Genomic DNA, 16,887 nt, shown 5'->3' with positions numbered 1-16,887 from the left:
GAGGACATGTAACTGAAACCTTTTGTAGTGAGATTGTTGAGTCAACTGCTGAACATGTCGTGCAACAGAGGTAGCTTAGAATGTAATGACCAGGGAAGGGATTTGTATGTACAGTTTGTAACATTCTTATTCATACACACAGATTTTCAAAGAAAATGCTTTAATATCTGAAAGGAAATATACTCTTTTGAAATTGTTTCTTCCCTCGGCCCCCACTGCAATGGTTGAAAGCCCGTACTTTCAGGTTCCCCCTGACTATCAGCTATAGGACAGATGGGGGATTGGTTTCCTTTCGATTCCTTTGTAAATACTCTAAAGAATTCAGGGTAAAATTTTCGGCAGTACTTATGTTTTCTGTATTTGCACAACCTTTTACACGTTGTACAATATGTTGTATAATATGGGATGTAGTTTTATTACTTATGAAATGGGAACTTGTTATGTGCAGACAATAAAGTTATGCTTTCTTCTTTCTTTTTTCAAATATGGAATATATAATGATTAAATTACAAATATGTTCTCAGCCTCTCTCAAAATCTCGTTTTAGTAGTGTTATATTTAAATATACTAATCTCTTGGCCTCTAACAGTAAAAAATATGGATGTATTTATTTGGGCAAGAGAACGCACATTCATATTGTTGTTGGTTTATTTTACTTCGCTTTTCTGCCACATTTAGTTATCACGAAAATGAGGATGAGTTATGATATGATGAAATTGATGAAGGGACCTCATATGAACAATCCATGCCAGGATTTGAACCCTTGATGAGTGCACATTCTTGTCCTATGTCTTGTACTCTGCGGCGAATAATGAAATAATTTGGAATAAAAAATGTAACTCAGAACTCAAAAAGCCAAATGAATATTATTGAAGGAAGTGTGTTTTGTTTCTGTGCATAAAGTGTACTTAAAACACCAAATCAACCAAAAGTGGGGGAGTGGTTATCACAGCACGTTACGACACCAGGAGTTCCGGGTTCGAATCCAGACCTGGGCATGGGTGTTCTTTGTGTTTGTCCCTTCATTAATTTTATCCTATCATCTTCGCAATTAACCAAATGTGACAAAAAAGCTACGCTAAGTAACAAAAATGAAATCAAATCATTGATTGATTGCTTGATTTGGTTTATTTTGCTTCGCTTTTTGGCTAATCGCGAAGATACGATAAAATTAATGAAGGGACACATACAAAGAATACCCATGGCCAAGCAGAGATTCAAACCCAGGATCTCCGACTTAGTAGTCAAATCAAATCTTTTTTTATTTTTGAATGGGGGTGGGGGTTACGTGTACTTTTTTAAGGAATACTGGGCTCTAAAGGGGGGAGGGGTATGGCCCACACCAATCCCCCCTTGAACATGCCACTGATTGCTACCCCAAGTTTTGACGTCACCGTACACACATGGGATTCGCTTCTCATCTGGTTTCTCTTCAGTAATAGTTACAATGCTGAGACTGTATTTTATGTAGATTGTGTAGTGTGTCATGTTATTAAATAGGTAAATTTTTACAATTTTACATCCACATCTTTACTACATATAGATCTGTTCCCTGGTAATAACTAATAAATTATGAACTATTGATATTGCATCTATTCACAACTTACTTGCTGGCTTTCTATGCAGGTGCACAGTTCATAAGATTTGTGTGACTGAGCTTTGCAGATCTTCAATTAGGAAATTCCTCCCTCTCAATGAAGATATTTCCCAAAATCACCAAGTAAAGCCTATAAAAGTAAGGATTAAATCAGTAACATGTGGCTGTATCTAAATATTACACAACAGTACAACACAACAAATTCCTACATTTAAATTTTACACTACCAGTTCTTTATCATGGAAACAATCAAGGTTTTTCTTGTACTCAAAATTTTATATTTCTTGTTACATTCAGTATCATCCATTGATATTTCTTAACTTGAAATAACTCCGATCGCCATTTATTCTGTACAGAATTTTTGTTAAATTGTTTCTAACACCTGTTGACAAATATTTTCTGTGGTAAATTTTTAGGAATATTGTTTTGGTTCTGCCCACCTTTTATTTTATTCACTTTGATCTTTTTTACAACCTTTGTTCGAATTTAAACACACAAAAGGAAATACTTACTTGTAATTTCCTTATAGGCGACTACAATTTAGAAAATGTATTTCATATTAAAATCAACTTTTTCAACCAAGCTCATTATATAGAACGCTTTTATCAAATTTCAACCTGAACACTCAATTTATAATCATATATTTTGCTTGCCACCTCATTCCCTGTTATTCCACACTTCTTTTGTGAAAAATTAATATATTCCTAGCTAACGGCATGCATTGCTGGTGCCTCTACACGATCAACATCTAACAGGCACTCACCTTACATCAAAAGATTATAAAACCAATACCGTTAGTGCTGAGAGGATTAATGTTGTATCCATTATGTTTTCTTGGTTTGGAACGTAACTTCAAGATCTTTTTACACATTGAACTCTTGCTGTGGTCTATCAGTCGACTTATTTAAAAGGTGGTAGTAGTAATAATAGTTTTGCTATTAGATTTGGTGTGGTACAATATCATCATCTTGCTGTTTGTCTGCAAAATAGAACTCAGAATCCAACATATTTGTTAAGCGGAAACATTCTACAGCTAAATTAAGTTAGTTCTTTTTGTTCTTGACCCTTATTCCCCATTTTTTAAATTTACACTACTACTACAGATAGCTGTACTATAAATAAAATCTTGTTACATGTACAGCTTTTTCAAAATTTGAAATGTTTTTTTTTTTTTTTTTTTTTATGCAACCTTTAACTTGTTTTATATTTTAAACCCAACACTGCTTTCTTTTTGGTATTAAAACAGAGAAAAGTAGTTTTGTAAGAAATAGCTAGTTAGAGAGATTTGGAAGCACACCGAATGAAAACAATCATTTGGACTTACCTACATTGTATTTTTGTCATCCCATACCTTGTAACGTAATATTCTTCTGCCTGAAGGATCTGTGTTTAGGGGACCATCTTTTTTTTTTTATTCTAAACTTCAGGACTGATGCTTTTTATCAAGACTGATGCTTATTATGTATGTTGTTTTTCTGCATACACATACTTTTTCTTCTTTTCATTTCCAGTACTCATCATCATTTAAGTTACACCTTCTTTGATGAAAGAACTACTAAAATACACACTTGTAAGTTTTTGACCACTTTTCTTGATAATGGAAGATGGAGTTTCAGTTCCAACAATACCACCTTTATTCTCCCACACCCAAGTGTGCTGTTCCATTCATACACTTTGGTTGCAACAATTATATAAATGCATCTTGGCACTCTGTTTGAAACTTATAGAAACAATTATTAAAAAATAAAGCACTTCTTCAATATCTTGGATGTTTCTTGCTTTTGAATAGCGAAAGAGTGTCAAGACCTAAACTTTTGCATAGTAAATACACATTAACTTTCCCCACATTTGCTAGCGTTCCCTTTGTCAAGATTATTTCAATTTATACCTCATATATTTACTGTAATTGTAATATAGCTTTTGGGGATCTACATTATCATTATTGCCAGTTCGTCTCCCTCCCTTCCCCACGTGAAGTCATTATGGATACTTCACTGTCCAGTTGTCAGTCTTCAATGACAGCCAGAGTAATGATAGATGGTGAGGTACCTACAAACATGGCTACAAACTTTCATTGCATTCCTGTCTCCCTGTTTTCTTTCGCTTTTTGAATGCTTGTATATTTTCAAGGGAAAACATTTCCTGCAACTGATTATTTACTTTCAATAACCACTATTTCAGCGCAGAATTTTGCTTTTCTGTGTTAATATTAAAAGGTCAGGGTTATAATAAATACCCATGGTAGTAATTATGCTGACGACACATTGCAATATGATTTTCTCGTACCCACATAAAATTCAAATATAACTTTGATAAAGAGTAAACAGGTATATCTTGTCACTAACTTCTTTTAATACTTATTATTGACATTTCAATACAGATAAAACTTGTAGTTAATACATTGCTATACAACTCTCAAAGGGGGAAAACACAAATATAAATCAAAAAGGAACTCCACAAAACAAACTTTCTTTTTTAAATTTACTACATGATTTTCGCCCTACTTATTTTGCGGGGGTTAAAAAAAAATAGTTTTACTTCCTTTGGAATGTTCCATCACTACAATTTTTTTCTTTTTTCTGAATCTTGATAATTATATTATCAATCGTTTATCCCAAATATGTATAGTTTTTGTACTTCTTTCTTTTTCATTTGTTTCCTCATTTTAGTTTTTGTTCTTCGAATTATGTGCACCGTCTTAAAAGATTTGCATTCCTCAGAAACAACTTGATTAATTTTCACATTTATTACCACACCAGTATTTTAAGCACTTCTAACATCAATAGGATTCTGAGTTCACGTAACAGTTAAGACCTAATTACGAAACACAAAAGGATGCTAAAAAATCTTATAGATGAATGATGACACACACTTGATGAAGATTGTTGGGGCATCGTGATTAGTACCGACCTGCACCGTAGTCACGTGATACATTGTAGCCGGAAGTTCCACCTGTAACAAGGGTATAAAGGAAGACAGAACTTATGTTCAATCCCAGATATATATATATATATATGTAATATTATATATATTTAATGATAATGATTTCTACATATCACCTTGTCCTTTTGCCATGAATTGTAATAGTGTGCAAAATGTCCCCTTCTATAAATACCTTAACCTTGTAAAATAATCACTCAGATAATATTTCTATTATTTTCCTTCTTCGTCTAATAGAAAAATTCAGTATGAAATTTCCAACACACGTCACCTAATCATGTAAACATGTGTGTTTCGTACAAAGCCTCATCTATTTGATGAAATCTTGAATGGGTATAAAGAGTTGTGCAAGCTATACACTCAATATATTTCTGGTGATTTACTTTTGTGTCTGAAGTTTAATCAAATGTTGCACACCCTAATCTAAAAGTGTAATACATTGAAATTTAAAAATTAATGTTTCCCCAATTCTAAGTGGCCAGGCAAATATTAAAACTGCTATAATCTGCCTTTTCTTACACTTGTTACAGGTTTTCTAATTTTATATTATAAAAACTAGTGATGATCACGGATAAAATTATGTAAAACACCAAAAAATCACTTGTAATTTGTTATTCACAAGATTTTCCAGAAAGCAATTGCACTCATTTACCCATCTTGAAACTCATAGCACAGACTACGCCATGCTGTTTAGGCAACTTTTAATATTTGCCATTTTGGGGGAACATTAGATTAACTATTGCTAAAGCATTATACACATTATTTTTTTGTTATATTGAATTCCGGAAAAAAATATAGCTTGCGGTATATATTTTCTTTACCAATTATCATTAACATGAAATTTGCTTCGTACGTTACTACGTAAATACCCTACTTGCAAAATATCAATTTATTCACTTTCTGTTCAGATATATTCTTTCCTCTCAGCACTTTTGCATCAGATTGCAAGATATTATGATATATGTAAATTTGTTCACATCCAAAAAATCACAAACGTGTAAGAAAAACAGTACACAATTTGGATATGCCCTGCATATTTGTTTAGAGGATCACGATGGGTTTACATGGGAATAACTCTGTTTTAAAACAGAAACCTTCTCACATATATATACAAAATTTTAAATGTAAACATTGTTTTTTCCCTCGAAGCATGATCAATCAATAAAATATTATATTCTTCTATGGAAATAAAAACATCCTTGTCCAAAAACCACTTTGATGACGTGCACTTGAAAGTTAGGTAATACTGCAGAGGTATTACTCTGTGTGATACGGTTCATCCAAAATGTGTGATAATATTAAGATGCAAGCTATCAAAAATCTTCGTGTATTGAGTATTTATCAAATGCAATTCACTGTGGTGCCCAGTATCCTGATCCTGCAATGTAGGCAAGCTTCATTATTTATTTAAACGCTTCTTGAAAATTTCAAAAGATCTATGTGCATACCCTAATCCTTGTGTGAGAAATGAAGTGAAGAGCAGAAAATTTAACATATACACCAGTTTTGCCAAACTTTTTTTCACATGATATTCAAACCAACTTTTAAGAGTATCTTTACACTCGTTGTTCCAATTTATTTTGATAAGTCCCAATTAATTTCAAAACTCAAACCTTTCAATTCAGGCCTTGGCCTTATATCGGCAATGAACATATAAAATTCCACTCCATTCAAAGGACCAAATTGATATTCTAAATTCTAAAAAGGCAGATCTTAGAATTCCTTCTAGAGCATTCATGAAAATGTGTACGTATTTGTAATAGAAAGTAGCCGTACAGAATCTCAAAAGTACAAGGATATTCAAAAAGTATGTATCAACAGGCTGTAACAAAATATATATTTGTTAGAAATTTATTATATTCAGAATCTTTACACCATAACCTACTTATATCATGTTTGGGGAATAAAAGATGTGGTTGTATAATAAATACATGTAAGCGAATTTCTTTATCTGCAAGACTTACTTTTGATGGGGTTACTAAAATTAATAGAACCACCAAGAGTTAAGTCTCGTGGATAGAGTACACTTAACATGTATTTATAACCTACTTCTCGATATAGTCACCAGCATTGTTGCAGTGCATGCCAGACTCTGAAACAGACCCTTGGCTTACAAATTGGCTGCCTGGCCCTTTGTCATGAATGCGAGTATCTATTAATGCTGCACAACACCATCTCAACCTAGTTTAAAGTGGGAACTGAACCATGGTGCACCACGCTCCACCAGGTATTGAGCCTGGGACCTCTTGCTTACAATGTGACAGCATTAGTATTACACACTTCAGTATCCTATACACCTTGGTGTATCAGCACATTGCCTATATATACATTAAAAGATTTCTACAAAATAAGTCTACTAAAGACTGTGTCTCAATCTGTCATCCCTTAATAATAATGGTGCTGAATATGTATATCAAAGTAGTTTATACTGTAAGTTTCTGATCATAATACATTTGCGATGAATACATGTAAATAAGTGTTCTTTTTACCATCCTACCCAAAACGTGCTTTTTGAACATTCCTTGTCTTACCACTGTCCAGACAACAGCAAATGCAATCCACAATAAGAGTTTCAAAAGTGTTTTTGGAAGAATTCAAAATACATCACTTTGTGTAGAATTTTGAACTGAATATTGATATTAAATATTAGAGAAATTTTTGAAACATTCATTGCTGAGATAAGCCCAAGTGGAACTAAACTTCAAATCAGCACATTTTACAATTTCTTAATTATTTACTTGCATCCTTCAAGCAAATGAATAGCAAAAACAGTTTCCACAATTTAAAAAATACACACACGCACAGCTGTAAACTTCTGAAAAAAATAATTGAAAATTACGTCTTACCGTAAATCATACTGTTCTAGTGTGACTGGAAACCAAATTCTTTTTTAGAACTTGACACCCAGGAAAGGGAGGGGGGGATAATTTACAATTCTGGGCAAATAGCAGTTTGAAAACATGTGCAATTCTTGTACACCCCGTGCCTTATTAGTTTCCTTCTGATTGTATAAAATACAGTGCGTCCATTTCTTACGAGGTCGAGAGATCGGGAGAAGTGTGGCAGGTGCTGCTAATGGAGATGCCAATATTTTTGACCAGTAATGGCCCGCTTATTTATATGGACATATCTTTAGCATGCAGATATTTATCAGGGAATTTCTGTGCAAATTGCCTACACACGTCTCAAAAAGGGTCTGTTTTGATGTGTCATACATAAAAATTCTTTGTTCTAACATGAACTTTGTGGCTGGCATTTCAATCGCCTCACTTACACACACAACACACACACTGCAATTACACAAAGTAGCAGCACAGCAAGTAACCAAAAACCACACTCTTTCACACAGTACGAAATTAACATGCTCATTCAAGGTCTGTTCCTCACTCCATTCACAGCTCTGTCCAGGGCACCTGTCGCAAAGGAAAGAATAACTCAAGCTCTGAGCTTTCAGATTGCAAACAATGCTCACGAAAACCATTGACTCTTAACAGTTTAGTCTGCAACGTAATCTTGATACAGTGTTGCACATTCAAAACCTCCAAACGATTCCGAAAGAAGCAAAATGCTTTCGAGGGTAAACTTAAGCCGGACATCTCCACTAGCACTGCCTGCCACACTTCTCCCAACCTCTCGGCCTCGCAAGGAAATGTACGCACGGTATATTCCTTATAACCATCCATTTTCCCCTTCTTTACTCCAGGAAAAAAATATGAAAGAACAGATCATATAGTATTGATATATATCAGCACAACTGTGACAAGGAAAATGTGCCCATTAAATAATATTGAATTAAGTCGCAATTTATTGTTATGTCCCAGAATGGCTACTTGTATGTATTAATTTGGTTTCTTTATAGACAATAATTTGTAGTTTCCTGCAGCTGTGATTCTTTTTTTGTGAAGAGTGTAAATAATAAAAATATTCATTAGTTCAGAGTTGATACCACTTTTTAAGCCACAACAATACCAGTAGATATTTTATATTGATCAGAATTATGGTAAGTATTACAACAAAAGAATTTCTCTGGAACTATGCATTTTATACACATAAAGACTAGAAAAGTACTGGGCATCAGCCCAGCGACAATGCTGATGACTTATATGATTCATGAAAGGACGCTCATGAACACCCATAAGCAGGACTACAACACAACATTCAGTTGCAAGATTATTTGTATTTTTGTTATTTCACGTGGATTTTCTGTCATTTTTTGGGTAGTTGTGACAATAAGGATCATAAACAAATGTTCATTTACAGACTTGAAGCCAGAACCTTTGGAGACAAAATAGTGGATTTGTGACTTGATGCACTTGGCCACTGAGGTAGATCAATCATTTGTGCCAAAATAAAATGGATTTTATGAAGGTTTTCGGGAACCCTTGCCCACTCCTCTACACAAAGAGACACACAAGCACTCACACACGATCCATGAACATCCTAAAGACAGTCAGTACAGTACCCTAACAAATGGAGACAGGGAAAGCATAGTGGTCAAAATGAGTCACAAATCCCCTGCTGCACAAGAAAAACACATACACTACATTATCCAAACATTGTGCAAACAAAATTGAGAGCAAAAGGAATTCCCAACACCACAATTATAAGCAACACAGAACCATATGAAAAGGTAATTTTCATCAAGAAAACTCAAATCGAGGATTTTATTCACAAAATAAAAGCTTTCTTCTTTTTAGCACATTGAATAGAACCTGCAAGTCAAAAGAGAATCAAAAGCTCTGAAGCAAGAATGGGATTCAAACCAGGTAATCTCATTCAGAGAAATATCAATTAAAAATGCAGGCTTAACCAGGTCTCGAACCAGGGTCTCTGGCATACTGTGTCATTGCTCTACTAACTGAGCTACCTTGGGTTTACACAGTTTCTAGGCTCAGTAGCTCAGTTGGGTAGAGCAATGGTATAGTATGCCAGAGACCCACGTTCAAGTCTTTGGCAGGCAACCTCCGCCGAGGGTGGGTGTAGAGGGATTTTGGTAATAAGCAGTAGTCAATGGTTCATTAAAAACCAGAAATGCATGGGACTGTACATCTGTTGACATTTCATACAAAGTAGTGAAATAATGTTAACACACCCTTTACTTGACACTTTTGGCTAATCACAACGATGAGCACGAGTGATAAAATTGATGAAGACACACTTACAAAGAACACCCATGCACAGGCCAGGATTTGAACTGACCCCTTCCAAAGGATATTAAAGTGATCACTAACAGACACATGTTTATGCTTAACACCCCACACTTGCTTACTGCAGTAGCAATAACTGGTTGAAACCAGTTCAGTCTCCTGCCATCTGGGGTTCCAATACACAACCCAGAAGCAATACAGAACAAATTTATGGTATATAACAAAATATTGACAGTTTACTTTTAGACTCAACACCCTGTAACCGGTGTACAAATTACACCTTTATATTCATAAAAGAACTAAAAAAAAAGGGCAGAATTTTGCACTAACTTACAATATACTTTTAGAAATATTGTATTGGTAAAGTTATTGTCAATTTTACTGATGAGCAAATACAACAATTTGCTTACATTTATCCACTAGCAGTCATTAATTTCTCCCATCCATAGCTGCTACCATAGATAAAAAGGAATTTAATAAAATATGTGTCAATAAATTGAGATCTTGCTATTTCAGACCAGATGCACATATGACAACTAGATCCTGGATATTGCACATGTAAAGTCTCATGTTTCCACGTTGCAAATTGGATGGTATTTCCAAATAATTTTGAAGAACAACAGCCTTCATTAACTGAGAATATGGGATGTGGGACGTAATCTACTGCCTAAAAACCAGCCTTGAAGCCAAGAAATTTGAGACTTCCTTTGTCAAAGCTGATAGCTGCAAGCTAGCCAGCATAGACATAGTCTACATATACTCCTCAATACCAATCAGACTTGCAAAAAAAAACAAAAAAAAAAACCTTTACATATGAAATATTAAAACCTCATTCTGGATGTTTAAATGGCATTAATGTACTAGGTACGAAATATGTGCATAAATATGTAATTTGCCTCAAAAATACACTTCATATTTGAGACATTTAAGTTTTGAAAATTGGGTTCCTGAATTATACTGTTATATTCTTTAATAAAAAGTGACAATATTCCAATAAATTACAAGTTATTTATAGAAATGTGGGATTGTTAAATTAGTGGTAATATTACCAATGCAGTGGTATGCCTATATCAATTGGGGCTGAAAGAAGTACCAAATAATCTGTACTATAAGACACCTATTCCTTCTTCCTACTTCCTATAATAGTACAAAGCAAACAACGAACATGCAAATATTTCTAATTTTTATGCACGTCAAGCAAATCAGGGATCTGGAAAGTCTTGTATTCAATTAAATACTCCCATTATCACCTTCAATAAGCAGCAGACAGCCTGTGGCAAGACAAATGTTCACGTGGCTCACATTTTTCTTACCGAGCTTTATCAGCAAACCAAAAAAAGACCATTGGAAACTTTACTGAATGGAACATCACAATGATATGCACTTTAATGCTGGAACAGCATTCAAGTGTTTTGTTGCCATTCACCCCAGAAGCACTATGGGCAACAACAGAGAGAAAAGTTGTGAAAAAGAAATGTTTGCCTTTTGTTTGTGGTATGACCACAACAACAAGTTAAAAGTAACAACACACCTTACATGACAATCCAAAAATGTTGATATTCACCAAGAGAGGATTTTCCTGTTTTAACATAACCACAACATTGTTGGCATGTCATATTTTAGAAAAGGAATCACAGTCAAGTGCTGAAGCAAACTACAAACTGGAGAATCTGGTCAGCCTAACCAAATAACAAGTGAAGCATACTCGAAAGGAGGATAGGAACTACAATGAAACAAGATTCAGCAACCCTTGCTCTTCTGACCTTTCAGATTTCCCAGTGTATAAGCATCCAGCAAACGCCCGAACAACAAAGGCAACACAGTTACGCTACAAAACATGAAATTTCACCACCAATGAACACCACAAACTTCTGAAACATGAGGAAAACACATACACCACATGAAATAACCTCAACAAATTTCAGTGACCCCACTTGGCATGCAAACAGTTGTGTATTTTCCCTCGCTTCCTGTCTAGCAAGTACACACATACTAGAAAATCAACTCACCGTAATCTGCCTTTCCGTACCCTCCATAACCTTGTGAATCTGAAATGCAAAGATCATTATTGTAATTAATCTGTTTGCAAGGATTGGAATCACAAATTAACTTTTCAAATACATTTACTTAACCGTTACTCGTATTATGGTTGATATTTCGACCATTGAAAATAAGGTGTTACTCGTATTTTGGTTGATTTTTCGACCATGCAGCTGATTACAAAATTCCTGTTGTTTTTTTTATTATCTTGATACTTTTTTGTTATGTCAGAAACACTTACAGTGGGTTAAACGAAGCTTTGGCACGTCATGTGGATGCACCCTTCCCCCCAGACTACAAATTTACGTATGGAAAATGGCGCGAATTTTAAATTCGTCCACTTATTTGACAAAAAATGTTATAACTCTTAAGACTATTTGACCAATGTACTTCGGGTAACTTTTGCTTTGCAGCTAAAACATCAGGACATGCAACTGTGCAGAAATCAAAATGCCAAAGCCAATAAGAGGGGTTGGCAATGAAAAAAATCATGAAAGTGGGGAGTTTGTTTGATAATATAATGCACCCAGGAACATGAAATGACTTTCATTCGGTTGAGAAAGGACCGTTCTTTGAAAATAAGGCTAAAGTTTGCGTCCTCTTCTCAAAATAGTGGGCGAAGAAGGGGCAAACTCCCCATTTTTATGATTTTTTTCATTGAAAGTTTTGGGCCACGACCCACCCAACCCCTCTTATTGGCTTTGGCATTTTGATTTCTGCACGGTTGCATGCCCTGATGTTTTAGCTCAAAACAAAAGTTACCCAAAGTAGATTGGTCAAATAGTCTAAAGTTATAACATTTTTTTTTTATCAAATAAGTGTATGAGTTTAAAATTCGCACCAAAGGCCTAGGCGAAACTGGGGTTACTTTCTGACGACCCCCTCGGCACAGTAAAGGTTATTAAACACTGGAAAATTTCTTAGTGTTAAGATAAACATGCAACAATTCAAGGAAATATTTTGCACTTTAAAAAAATCTAACCCAGTTTCTAACCAATATATTTACAATTGTCTCATACCTCTAATGTAACTAATGTAAGTAGGGTGTATCAAAAAATGCCCCAACATTTTCAATGGTCTCCCACCTTGGCAGGTGGGAGTGAGGTTGGCAGTCTGTAGGTAGACAATGGTCCTCACGGACTGTTGCTCCGTGGGGTTATTTATTATTGTTTGTCAAAACATTATTGCCGATTCTCCCATTGTGAATCTAGATAACGGGCCAGCCATGGTTTATACATACAAATATACGTGGGCATACCCAAAAGAAACCGAACTACTTTTGTTTTGGGCAGAGCTTTTGTAGTACCACGTTTTGCCGCTAGGAGCGCATAGAGCGAACCTTCCCGAGTCTGTAAGCCGAGTGCCGTTGCTGAAGCAGGTCAGGACACGTTTCGGTGGAGTTTAGAGTGACAGCTGTTTTGTGTGATCATAGTTTTTGCAATGGATGATTTTCGGGAACAGCATACGGCGGTGAAATTCTGCTTCTTGCTCCGAAAGAGTGGAACAGAAATTCTTGAAATGTTAAAAACGGCGTACAAGGATGATGCTATGGGGAAAACTCAAGTGTTTGAGTGGTTTTCCAGTTTCAAAAATGGTGAAATGTCAATTGATGACAAACCTCGTTCTGGTCGTCCTTCCACGGCCCGACACATGACAATGTTGAAAAAATTTGTGAAATCATCAACGAAGATCAACGATGGACCAATGAACAAATTGTGGAACTGTCGGGAGTGACTTGGGAGTTCAGTGCAGCAAATTTTGACAGACGATTTGGGAATGAAAAGGGTGGCTGCCAAATTCGTGCCCTGACTGCTGAACAAAAACAAGGTCACGTGGAAGCATGCCGGGCTTTGAAAGAAGAGTCCTAACATGATCCAAACTTTTTTTAAAAAATTATCACAGGTGACGAAACGTGGTGCTATTATTACGATCCCAAATCGAAGCAACAATCAAGCCAGTGGAAGACTTCAAGTTCGCCGTGCCCCAAGAAAGCTAGTCACGTGAAATCAAACATTAAAACAATGCTGCTTTGTTTTTTCGAAGTGAGAGGAGTCGTCCATTCAGGCAACTCTTCTGTTCCGCATGGTCAGACAGTTAACCAGGCTTTCTACTTGGAAGTTTTGAAACGAATGCGCAACAGTGTGCGGCGGAAGTGGCCCGATTTGTGGCAGTCAGGTGACTGGTTTTTCCATCATGACAATGCCCCGGCTCACACAGCCCTGTCTGTACGACAATTCTTGACCAAAAATGGTATGACCGCCATACTCACCCGACCTTGCCCCATGTGACTTTTTTGTTTCCTAGAATGAAAGGAGACATGAAAGGAAAGCATTTTGCTGATGTTGCTGAGGTGAAGACAAAAACGACGGAGGCGCTGTCACGCATCACAAAAGATGACTTTAAAAAATGTTTTGAAAAATGGAATCAAAGATTGGACAAGTGTCTTAATGCAAGTGGAGAGTACTTTGAAGAGGATTGAAGGTTTGTACTTAAATTGTGAATATATAAGTTCACAAAAAAAATAGTTCGGTTTCTTTTGGGTACGCCCACGTATGTGGAGTTTGTTTTTAAATTCATTTTATGCACAGGAAGGATAGCTAGACTGGATCTACAGATTTTAAAGAAATCCGAACCACTATGGTGCCTCCACGGGACATAGACCCCGGGAACCCCTTCATTACAAGGTGACGACATTACCATAATGACATTAGGAAGACTCACATGTTCATGATTACACACATATGGCCAAGAATTATACTTGAAGTAGGCCTACTGCATGGTAATAAAATATTGTAGTATAGTGCACTGAGTGAGCGAATCAGCTAATTTTGTGACCAAACTAACGTAGTTATAAGTATAGAGTTTTTTTTTCTAAAAGATAAATATTTCAGAGGGCTACTCTGGTATGCATGTATTGCATTTGGGCAAAATCGATCAAGGTGTTTAAATTAATTAAGCATTTTGCAAACAAGCATTTAAAGTGATCAATTTTTTGAAATTTTAATTTACTAGAAATGCAGGTGGGTTTACAAATGAATAGAAGAACCTGTACTGCTGACTGAAGAGACCAGGCTGCTTGTATTTATTTATGGTCTTCAGCGTGCATCTACAATGAGTGAACATGTTAAAAGGGGAAGCAAGATTTGTCGAGACATATTCTTTCCTTATGCTCAATAAAGTGTGGCTTGTAGTAATGGTTGCTGGGTTATTTGCTTTTCAACATCAATTCAGCAACTGACAACTTTTACCAAATGCTCCATTTATTGTTTAAGTAACATCTTGCTTAAGATTCAAAGATTTTCCTTCATTACCTTTCATACTCTGAACCTTGAGGTTCTTCTGCACAAAGAATTGCTTGCTTTTGCATGACCATATTTTCACCACTATTGAACAGAAATATAAGATACTACCACCATCTGGAAGATGTGCACCCAACCACATTTTCACCACTATTGAACAGCAATACAAAATACTACCACCATCTGGAAGATGTGCACCCAACCATATTTTCACCCCTATTGAACAGAAATACAAAATACTACCACCATCTGGAAGATGTGCACCCAACGTGTGGCAGGACAGATGTCCAGGTGGTACTCTGATTCTCACCAAACGTTTTCAAGCATGTTTCGGGTGACATTTTAAAAGCAGTTTACCTGGTCACAAAACGTCACAGTGTTAGATTTTCTTCCTGTGGCATTTAATCAAAGACAATGTCTACATTCCTGCACTTCCACATACACTGCCAGAATTTTGAAGGTGCATCAAGGCAGCCATCAGTTATTCACGGAATTTTTGAACAAGATGTTGGAAACAAGGACTAATTTTGTCCAAGGCTTTGAAGAACTTCTTCATTATCCCTAACTTAATGTACAAAGATGTAACAAAATGTTCTGTCGGTCAATTAATGGGAACTTGGCTACATTTATTGTACACAGTACTAAGTCCTTCCTTTTGGACTAATTGGAAATGGCCAAGTATTTGTCTTTGGTTCTACTGTTCCATTCACACAAAAAGCATGGGAACTTAGTGTACGCTCCTTGCTGTCCCTATAATATCCCACACATCTTCAGATCTCAGCACAGGTACCACTTATGTTCATTGTATTTATTTATTTCTAAATTAAATAAGCCTGCTGGAACAACCTTTTATTGGTACACGGATCATGAATAAGAAACTTATGAAACTGTATCTATTGTTTCTTTAAGTGATGTTGAATGAGCAATTAGCACTGATGCCACTTCATTGCCATTGTGAAGAACACCCTTTAGGTTTCTTTTGCTAGAATCAATAAATAGGTGCATAAAATGCTCCAAGTCAATCAAGCCAGGGATATCTCAACAATACACAAGTTCCCCTTCCTTAACAAAAAATTGTCTTAATTCTTCAAGATTCCTGTACCAATACAAGTTGTTCCGGCAGCTAAAGATTTCTTTCTTTCAGTCTTCATCCCAAAATTTCACTCTTTAGTTAGGCCTAAATCACGTACCAAATCATTCAATTCTGACAAAGAAATGTTGTGAATTACCATTTTCTGAATCTGGTGAAAAACTTTTATCTTACTCTTCAGTACTTTAGGTGGAGGACGTTTCTCTCTGGTAATCTTGTTGAAGGTGTTGGGATTGGAACATCTGGTCCATGTGGGACAAGTAGTATTGCTGATGGTAGATTTGGGTATTCAATGTTATTCTTCTTTTTCGTATTGAACCCAGATACATTACAAACAAAAATACCAGTCATTATAATGGTTTTGTTGCTCATGCCAAACCATTGATACTAAAATGCATGGATGAACTAGTGTAGTCGCCTTGGGTTAATGGGTTCTGACTTTGATACCTGGTGGAGGCACACAGTGGCTGGATCCCACTTTTAAACTGTAGGCCAGTCCCGATTAGCCTTACTGTGCATAAAGTGAACTTAAGAACACAAACTCAATCAATCAATCGAGCATGGACCACAGATTTTGTACACATTTTGTCTTGATCTCATGCAAAGCATGTGAGCAAATGACATCGTTATAGGGTGAACCAAACCTCATTGTCCCAATAATGCACATTTGTAGTCGGATAAACTAATCGTGACCTGACCTTCAAAGTGGAATCTTCCACCAGGGAATGAACCCAGAACTATTTGATAATAAGGTGACAACATTAGTAGACTTTT

General features: G+C 35.8%; 1 protein-coding gene across 9 annotated transcripts in view; it reads right to left on the bottom strand.

The window, feature by feature from the left end:
• Positions 1 to 3,929: 3,929 nt before the first annotated feature.
• Positions 3,930 to 16,887, bottom strand: part of LOC145993886 (uncharacterized) — a 70,529-nt gene continuing 57,571 nt past the window's right edge. For 5 of the 9 annotated variants that reach the window (XM_083129767.1, XM_083129766.1, XM_083129770.1 and 2 more), the window contains 2 exons: positions 11,694 to 11,732; positions 3,930 to 4,549 (listed from right to left, as the gene is read on the bottom strand). In XM_083129767.1, coding sequence (XP_082985893.1) covers positions 4,497 to 4,549; positions 11,694 to 11,732 — 92 coding nt within the window. In that variant the 3' untranslated portion in view covers positions 3,930 to 4,496. Of the gene's footprint in view, positions 4,550 to 5,068; positions 5,916 to 11,693; positions 11,733 to 16,887 lie in introns of those variants that run through there. The other 4 variants (XM_083129768.1, XM_083129765.1, XM_083129769.1 and 1 more) reach the window with 1 other exon arrangement.

The sequence above is a fragment of the Lepisma saccharinum genome, chromosome 10 (assembly GCF_977018435.1).
Source record: "Lepisma saccharinum chromosome 10, izLepSacc3.1, whole genome shotgun sequence".
Taxonomy (NCBI): domain Eukaryota; kingdom Metazoa; phylum Arthropoda; class Insecta; order Zygentoma; family Lepismatidae; genus Lepisma; species Lepisma saccharinum.
Note: the sequence above shows the minus strand (reverse complement) of the source record. Positions and strands in the feature narration are given on the sequence as shown.